The following is an 8868-nucleotide window of genomic DNA, read 5'->3' on the forward strand; positions in this document are numbered from 1 at the left end:
CCTCCGTCATTACAAGCTGAAGATGATCCTGCTGTGAAGCTCAAGTCCAATGAAGTTAGGATTGGACCAATGACACGAGCTCGTGCGAAGTTACTTAAACAACAGGTGAACTTGTTCCTTAGTGATACTTTGATCGATGAGAATTTTATACTGTCTAAGTCCTATTACTTATGTATGATCAGGTATGAAGAGGAACCAAGTATCGCACGAGGAGGAGAGGAACAGCTGGACCAGAAGATGGACGTGAAGCTGGACATGGAGCTGGACATGAAGACATCCCATGGACGCGCGAGGGAGGAGCAGGAGGAATGCGCAAGAGGGGAAGACGAAGTCCAGGCCGGTGCTAGACCCGGCCCGACCGGCCGTGCCGCCGGACCAACTGGTCCGAGGCCCGGTCCGACCGGACCCAGCGCCGGGCGCGCCCGGTCCAAACCGGCTGTGGCGCTTGTGCCAACCGGGCACTATCCAGTAAGCTCGGGAGGGTAGCCCGGTCACCACCCGGTCCCAGATCCGGTTTCAACCGGACGGGCCGGTCCCAGACCCAGTCGACCGGCCCCCAGGCCGGCCGAGTCCGAGTCTGTCTCGACCAGATCTATTCTGGGTCGGTTATTTTCGTACTTTTTGGACCTGAGGTCGTCCCAGACGCCTATATAAGTCCCTGGGACGCCCCACAAGTTGCTTTAGACCACGTTTAAGATAAACCCTAGTTCATAGTTGTTTGCTTTGCAACTCTATTGAATCTCTACACCCGATAGCTTTGATTTGGTGTGGAATTGCTGAAAGTCTTGTGTGATCTGCTGTTCCATTGGGAATTGGGAGGTTGCAACTTACCGCTTCGTGGTCGGCGGCTACGTGCGCAAGTGTGTGGAGTTGCGAATATCTTGCAGGGTTGAGAGCTGTTGCATCTGGCGACAGGGACCAATCGAGAGATCTCGTTGCGTCATACAAGTTATCCTCAAGTTATCTCCGTCTGTGTTCATCGAGTGTTCATCACCATCCACCTCGCTTACTGAGAAGATCGGGCCACCCCATATCACGTATGCTCTGTGAAGAAAAGGCTTGTTTCTCCATCATGAACTTAATTGTTGATGCCATTTGTCGGACATCGGGGAAAACATGGCATTTGGTTGAACCCACCGTTCGACATGTTGTCGGTGTAATGTGGTGAGAACCATGGCATCATAGTGGTGGCTTCGTGGAAGAAACCCGACATAGATGGAAAGGCGACACCTGACATGTATGTGGTGCTACTCTCCATACCACTCCACGGGCTTCCGCCGGTGGCGCCGGTGCTAGTAGTCAGCATGGCAACATGTGCCACATTGACAGTCGTGGTCTTCTTGATGTCAGCCTTCCCGCATCGACCTTTCCACGCCATCGTCTCGTACCGGTGGCGCAGCACGCTATTTGTCTCAATCTCTTGAGACCACGTCACTAGCTTCACCTTCGCGGCGGCGCTTTGCATGGCTTGTTGAAGGGCGGCTTCGTGCCCTTCTTGCCGGCCGCCTTCTTCACCGTCGTCTTTCCATCTTTCGGTGTTATGACTGCTACAGCTCGGTACACGATGGCGGCGACATCAAGGTTTGGGTGGGAAACAATAGCAACGAATCAAGAGAAATAAGAAAGTCGGTGGAAGAAATGAAAGACAGTTGAGAACTGTAAGGTATATAAACCAGCCGTTCAACGGGTGGAACATCGAGACCTCTTTATGGAGGTGTCTACACTATTGGAGGATACGACGAGGGATATTTTTTCCCAACATGGGTGGCAGCGTGACAACCGTCTAGGCCCCTCGGATTAGACTTTATGTCCGTCTTGTATACCCACACAGTTTTACTTCCGTACACTCTTCTTAGTTCGTGGTTGTAATAACTGTACTGTTACGGCTGTGTGCATCCTAGCTATGCATAGGCCGGGTTCTTTTGCTTCAAAAATAATAAAGTGCCCTTTATAAAAAAAATATAAACCAGCCGTTGTGTCAATGACACGGCTGGCTCGCCACGCCACATCGCCATCGCGTTGCGTCTGACACGATTGCAAGGAGCCATATGCAGCGGGGACGACCTCGAAGCGCCAGACATGGTATTGAACCGTGCCGGACAGTAAAGCCCTTTGGAGCGCGGCTTTCTAGTCGGAGCATCCCAAATCTGCTATGGCGTGCTCAGTCAAGTCCTACATCGTATTCATAGATATGAGTTGCAAGTTGAATTGTAACTATCTCTTAAGTATAGTTGCAGCTGATTTTTTTAGTTGCGAGTTGAAATGCAACTAAGAGAAATGGTCTGGCCGTATTAGTCATGATTATAACATGGGTTTTAATGAATAACATTATTTACTGAAAACGAAGTTAGTTGTCGCTTAAGATCTGGTCACACCTTTTTTAGCATATCAGGCTGCACGGTGACAAAGTAGCCGTCTCTGCAAACTACTAGCAACAGCAAGCAGCCCACTGTTTTTGGGCGCAACTGGTGAAGCCACTTAGCACATCCATCACGAGGAAATTAGTAACTCGCTACGTTACAAACCTTGGTCACCAGAATTGTTTCATAGCAACCAAAAAAAGAAAAAAAATGCTGCATCAATCAATCGATCTTCTGCATTAAAAGCCGCATCTAAATCTTCTCCAGTCTCCCTGAGAAACAGTGTGTGCATTCACCACTGGATAAGCCGTCACTCTTCCTCCTCTGCTCCTCCAAGAGCTGGCACAGTTCTTCGGGAGAAAAGAGATACTCCATGGCTACTACTACCAGAGATGAGCCTCAGCCGCAGCAACCCCTGCACATCCTCTTCCTCCCGTACTTCGCCTCGGGGCACCTCATTCCGGCGGCGGACATGGCCGCGCTATTCGGTGGTGTACGTCTCCTTCGGCACGCTCACCAGCTTCTCCCTTGCTGAGCATCGCGAGATCGCCCGTGGCCTCGACCTCTCCGGCAAGAACTTCGTATGGGTGCTGAGTGGCAGCGACGACGACCGGTCGGAGTGGATGCCTGAAGGCTTCGCCGAGCTGACCGGCAACAACGACCGCGGCTTTCTCATACAAGGGTGGGCGCCGCGGGCGCTCATCCCGAGCCAGCCGGCGGCTGGGTGGTTTCCGACGCACCGCGGGTGGAACTCGGTGCCTGGAGGCCGTGAGCGCCGGCGTGCCGATGGTGACATGGCCGCGGTACGCCGACCAGTTCTACAACGAGAAGCTCGTCGTGGACGTGCTCAAAGTTGGCGTCAGCGTCGGCGCCAAGGACTATGCGTCGTCTATGGAGACCCATGAGGTGATCTCCGGCGAGGTGATCGCTGGATCCATCACCAGATTGATGGGAGGTAGTTTGGAGAGCGACAACATACGGAAGAAGGCTGAGGAGCTCCGTGTGAAGGCAAGGACCGCGGTGGAGACAGGTGGAGGTTCCTACAATGATGTTGGGCGGCTGATGGACGAGTTGATGGCTGGTCGGAGTGCTGTCAGTGGATTTTGAGCTTGGTTGTTTGTCCTTGCTTGTACCAACCACGATCTTCAGTGAGCCTTCCATCACACCACTAAAAAGCGAGACTAAAAAGTTTTACACCATCAGGGGGCAACGCAAACCTCCATGGCAGCGACTCCTCCCCAGCCATACCAATCGACATCTCCGTCGTGCCTTTCCCCGACGTCGGGCTCCCGCCAGGCTTCGAGAACGTCAGGTACATCACCCAGTCCCACGGACCAGAGTACTACGGCAAGTTCCTCCATGCCGGTCTTCTTCTCCGGGAGCCCTTCGACCAGTTCCTGGCCGATAGCCGGCCCCGCGTCGACGCCGTCGTGACTGACAGCTTCTTCACCTGGTCCCAAGACGCCGCCGCGGCGCACGGCGTCCCGCGGCTCGTGTTCCTCGGCATCAGCGTCTTCGCGCGGTGCTGCAGCGAAAGCACGCTGCGCAACAACCCGCTGGAGGCTTGCCCGGACGACGACGAGGATCCGGACGCCTTCGTTTTGCTGCCCGGGCTGCCGCACCGTGTGGAGCTGAGGAGGCGGCAGATTTTGGATCACGGGAAGAGGCCGTTGGAGTGGGAGTTCTACGAGAGCGCCAGCGCGGCGGACCAGAGGAGCTTCGGCGAGGTGTTCAACAGCTTCCACGAGCTCGAGCCGGACTACGTGGAGCACTTCCACGCCACGCTCGGCCGCCGCGCCTGGCTCGTCGGACCCGTCGCGCTCGCCACCGACAGCAGAGATGTGGCCGCGACAGGAGGCATTAGTACCGACGGCGTCGCCGACATCTGCCTCCGGTGGCTAGACACGAAGCTGGCAGGCTCCGTGGTGTACGTCTCCTTCGGCACGTTGACCACTTTCTTGCCTGCCGAGCTGGTCGAGATCGCCCGCGGCCTCGACCTCTCCGGCAAGAACTTCCTGTGGGTCATCAGTGGCACCGAATCGTCAGAGTGGATGCCTCAAGGCTTCGCCGAGCTGTTGGCGCGGGGTGACCGTGGCTTCGTCATCCGAGGCTGGGCGCCGCAGACGCTCATCCTGAAACACTTGGCGCTAGGCGGCTTCGTCACCCACTGCGGGTGGAACTCGGTGCTGGAGGCGGTGAGCGCCGGCGTGCCAATGGTCACATGGCCGCGGTACGGGGACCAGTTCCACAACGAGAAGCTTGTGGTGGAGGTGCTCAAGGTTGGCGTCAACGTCGGCGCCAGGGACTCCGCGGCGGCCATTGATACCCATGAGGTGATCGGTGGCGAGGTGATCAGTGCATCCATCAAGAGATTGATGGACGACAGTGAGGAGAGCAATGCTATGCGGAAGAAGATTCAGGAGCTTCGTACAATGGCGACAAAGGCGTTGGAGAAGGGTGGATCTTCCTACAATGATGTTGGACGAGTCATGGATGAGTTGATGGCTCGCCGGAGCTGTAAGAGTGTAGAAGAAAACGTCCGGGCTAGCTGATGGATTCTGATCTCACGGTTCTGTTAAATTTTGTGTGTTTTCGTCGTACCTTTAAACTTTTCGTTTCCGCCTGCGATCACTTAGTAAAACGAGTGTTGGAGCTGGAAGCATCGATCCATTCGCGGCGTTGCATTGGTCCGGGTCGCGTGCGGAAGGTGGCCAGCCGCGCGCGCGTGAGGAGGCAGAGGCTGGCGCGATGATGTCACTCACGTCTGTTAATTTGCGTGCGTGCGTGCCTGCTGTGTCCCGCGACCGTGATCTGTTCCGCTCGATGAGGCCGTGCACGCAAGCCGCACCGACGCACGCCCTCCGTGAACGCCGTAGCATGCCGCTGTCGATCGCGTGCTGGCCAGCTGATGTGGCTACCTCCAATCTCTTTTTTCTTTTCCTTTTTCTTTTCTTTTTTGAGATGCTCCTCCAATCTCTGGTCCACGCAAGCTCGCGTTACACGCACTGTAGTTGTGCAGGAAAGACTCAATTCCACGGACGAATCAAACAAGGAACCTCCTCCTACTCGTAGTACTATTAATTAATTTGCATGCAGCGCGCGCAAGCCAAAGTTGACACGGAACGACCGACCGACATCTCAGGGATTTTTGTTACTCCCTCCGGTTCATATTAATTGACTCTAATATAGATGTATCTAGACACATTTTCGTTTTAGATACATCTATATTGAAATCAATTAATATGAATCGGAGGGTAGTACTATTAATACGCCTCCTTGAATCGACCGGGAAACCTTTTTTTTTGCGCCCCATCTAGCTACGCCTTGTTCGCGCACCAAGAGAAACAATTGACCAGCGAACCCGCCAGGCACCAGCCGCCTCATTCCTTCATTATTTCAAGAAACGAAATCACTCAAGCCTCACTTCTTCTGGCTCACTCCAGGCATTCTCGATCACTTCATCTCCGCCTCATTCATGGAATCCATCGCCTTGCCGGACGCTCATGAAACAGTGCTAACGACTGCACCAGCGGCTCGGGGTAGCCTTCCCTCCGCTCCTCGCCGGCTGACGCCAAAGTCACAAGTCACGCGATAGCCGACACAACCATGACCTTGTAGTATAAAAAGAGAGGGAACAAGCAAGCAAGTAGCGAGGGAAATTTTCGACCGCCCTCTCTCCTATGCGTGTTGCTAGTACTCCGCTTGTTCCATTTTCCTAGGTGTCATCTCATTAAGGTGCTTCATAGAGATTATACATCGGAGCACATACATGGATTCAGCTAGCTAATTTTGTGAACAATATTTGGGCTCTCCAGACCATGGGGTGTGTGATCCTGAGCTAGCTAACTCCTCGTCACTCTCCCAGCTCGTTTCATTTTGCCAGGTACAATGCTTCAATACATTTTTCCTTCTTCACATCTACCAGCTGCAGCTAAAAGTACCAGTACCACCTAGCCTCACCCTACTCGATTTCTATTTGCCTCGTATAACAAGTGCTAGTCCTAATGGATCAGCTCCAGATTATCTAGATTTTCTTTCTCATGTATCATCCTTTCTTCTAAGAAAGATAAACTAGTAAATACATTGTTAACCACTAAAAGTTCAAATTTGGACATAACGATTGACCTTTTTTTTGGAAATTCGCACCACAACATATAATTATATGGCATGAAATGTTTTCAAATATGGCACACATCAAGACAACAAAGCTAGCAGAGCACTTGCAGCTACACTTCACCAAGAAAACACAATCAATTCCCAGCTAGTTCCACTGTCAACAAACAAATTCACAGCAAGTTGCCACTGCTGCAGAAACACCACCGTTTCCTTTTTTTTCTTCAGCGTAAGCAGTACGTGGTGACGATGATATATATGGTGAGAAACACCACCTGGCTGCCACCACCACCAATGACAGCGGCGGCCAACTGCCCAGCGCTGATGTATAGCAAATCTCCAGGCCAGAAGAGAACACCAGCTCACCTCACTTGTCAACGCCGCCGCGTGCAATCTGCTGATTCAGGGTGGTGCCTGTGACCAAGACCATGCCGAGCTGCTTGCCGACCTACCTCCAATAGCCACAACAAGAATCCAATTGCCCTTGAAGAACACATGGTCAGTACAACAAACTCTGTTCTTATATATTATATAGCCAGAATTACAACAATAACAAAGATATGAATTTGATTTATCCAGCACCATGCACAACACAAATATTAAACAGCTAAATTGGACCATGCACAGCATGTGCATATTAACCACAAATGCAATGTAGACAATCGGTTGTTTACAATCAACAATCATGCGAATCCAAGTTTTCTGTTCCATCACCCAAATTTGGACCTAAACCAAACAACATTGCCTAGTAATTTGATCATTGATGTCATTTACTTGATTGTAAACATGGCAGGGATGTCCGGTCTATCTCCTTGGATAGGTACCTTGAAGGCTTCCATCTTGACCCGTTCACCTTGCGTGTTGTGAGGTGCTTGCACAACCTTGTTGATGAGCAGCTGAATGTACTGAGCATAATTTGGAGTCATCCTTTCATGAACAGAGCGCCTCAGTTCACAGTAGATGAGATCACAGCCATCAATGGTCTTCTGGTGCTCAGGGTGGCAGTAGTATATTAGGTTCAGATGATATGCACGGCATTCACTTGTATCTCCAGACTTGCTGATGAGATTCTCACGGAATAGCTTGGCAAGTAGAAGGTATGAGTAGTACATGCCAGAGATAGTGGGAGGGCCAGGTGTGGGTTCCAGAGGATAGCAGAAGGCAATGTCCCCTTTATTGAACCTGTTCTGAGAGTATATCTTGAAACCATGAGCACGACCACCACCAAACCCCATGGCTTCACAGAAATCAAGATAGTTGCAAGTATATTTTGCTTGTCCTGTCATCCAAGTCATAGTGCGATCTGCGTCATCATGGAAAAACACAGTGCAGTGAAATTGCCTCACAAGGATTGGACAATAGCACCCATCAGTAGGCGTCAAGCACATGAGATCAAACAACCCCATCCGCTTCAAGGTGGCAACCACAAAGCGATACTTGGTGGCTTCCTGCATTGTAAGAACATCCTTGATGGCCTTGGGCATCACAAAAGTACCATTCTTCATGCACTCTTGAGAGTTGTAGTAGTCTTCCCACAAATGCTGCTGAGTGATGGTCCAGAAGAATTTATCACCTTGAAGGTAAGTGGGTTCCGGGAATCGATAGGGGTTCTCATCTCGAAGTCTTCTCCAGGCACCAACATTTACTGTGCCAACATTGTAATGTGGCACTATCTCAGTAAGGTCATCAGCTGGTGCTGCCTGTTTATCTTTCTTCTTATTGGCAACTTTCTTGATTCTTCCTCCAGTTGAGCTGCCTGGACCAGTGTACTGAGGTGCTTTAGGAGGCACACGAGAGCTAGTACGGCATCCTGGAGGCCTCGCAGGCCTTCCTCTCTTGCCAACAGTGCCACGGTCATCACTACTCGAACCATCTGTGAATCAGCAAATAGAGTGGCGATAGCAGTGGGGTAAGTGTACATGTCATCAAAAATAGGGAGGCCAAGAGCATAGCATATATTCAAGTGTTGGGATGAAGTTACTCGAAGAACTGGGCAATCCGGCGCATAGGCCGTTCCAACCGGACGAGAGACCGGGCGAGCCGGTTTCCCATCCGGTCGACCGGGCCACGCGCCGGACCGGCCGGTTGAGTGGTCGGTTGACCGGGCCAGAGACCGAGTGCTGTCGATTTGTGATGTTTGCCCAGAAATTCAACCACAAAATTATCCAAAACTCATAAACTTGAACATATACTATAGCAGTAGAGTGGAGTATGTGCATGGTGGTGTGAAAAACACTCTAATGGCATGAGGACTTACAAACCCGAACCCTAACCCTAACCCTAAGTTTCTCCACTTTTCCTCAAGAAAAATGCAATGTGTGAGGAGGGCTTAGAGAAAGAGGGAAAAGGAGAACAATTTCCCCTTAGACATGGTCCTCCTTGCTCAAGGAAACAA

At 51.6% G+C, this 8868-nt stretch overlaps 1 protein-coding gene across 1 annotated transcript; it reads left to right on the forward strand.

Moving 5' to 3' along the window:
- Nucleotides 1–2752: 2752 nt before the first annotated feature.
- Nucleotides 2753–4912, forward strand: LOC124689626 (UDP-glucose flavonoid 3-O-glucosyltransferase 7-like). The gene is made up of 3 exons (XM_047223124.1): nucleotides 2753–3076; nucleotides 3126–3456; nucleotides 3564–4912. The coding sequence occupies exons 1-3, from the start codon at nucleotides 2753–2755 to the stop codon at nucleotides 4910–4912; spliced, it is 2004 nt and encodes a 667-aa protein (XP_047079080.1).
- The last annotated feature ends 3956 nt before the right edge of the window (nucleotides 4913–8868 follow it).

Source organism: Lolium rigidum, chromosome 2, assembly GCF_022539505.1.
Source record: "Lolium rigidum isolate FL_2022 chromosome 2, APGP_CSIRO_Lrig_0.1, whole genome shotgun sequence".
Lineage (NCBI taxonomy): Eukaryota > Viridiplantae > Streptophyta > Magnoliopsida > Poales > Poaceae > Lolium > Lolium rigidum.

What these genes read in the sequence shown, in the direction of transcription:
- LOC124689626 (XM_047223124.1), top strand. Translation starts at nt 2,753, where the DNA reads ATGAGCCTCAGCCGCAGCAACCCCTGCACATCCTCTTCCTCCCGTACT. An exon ending in CGCTCATCCCGAGCCAGCCG is followed by an intron (nt 3,077 to 3,125) that starts GCGGCTGGGTGG and finishes CGGTGCCTGGAG; the next exon opens with GCCGTGAGCGCCGGCGTGCC. An exon ending in GGCTGGTCGGAGTGCTGTCA is followed by an intron (nt 3,457 to 3,563) that starts GTGGATTTTGAG and finishes TTACACCATCAG; the next exon opens with GGGGCAACGCAAACCTCCAT.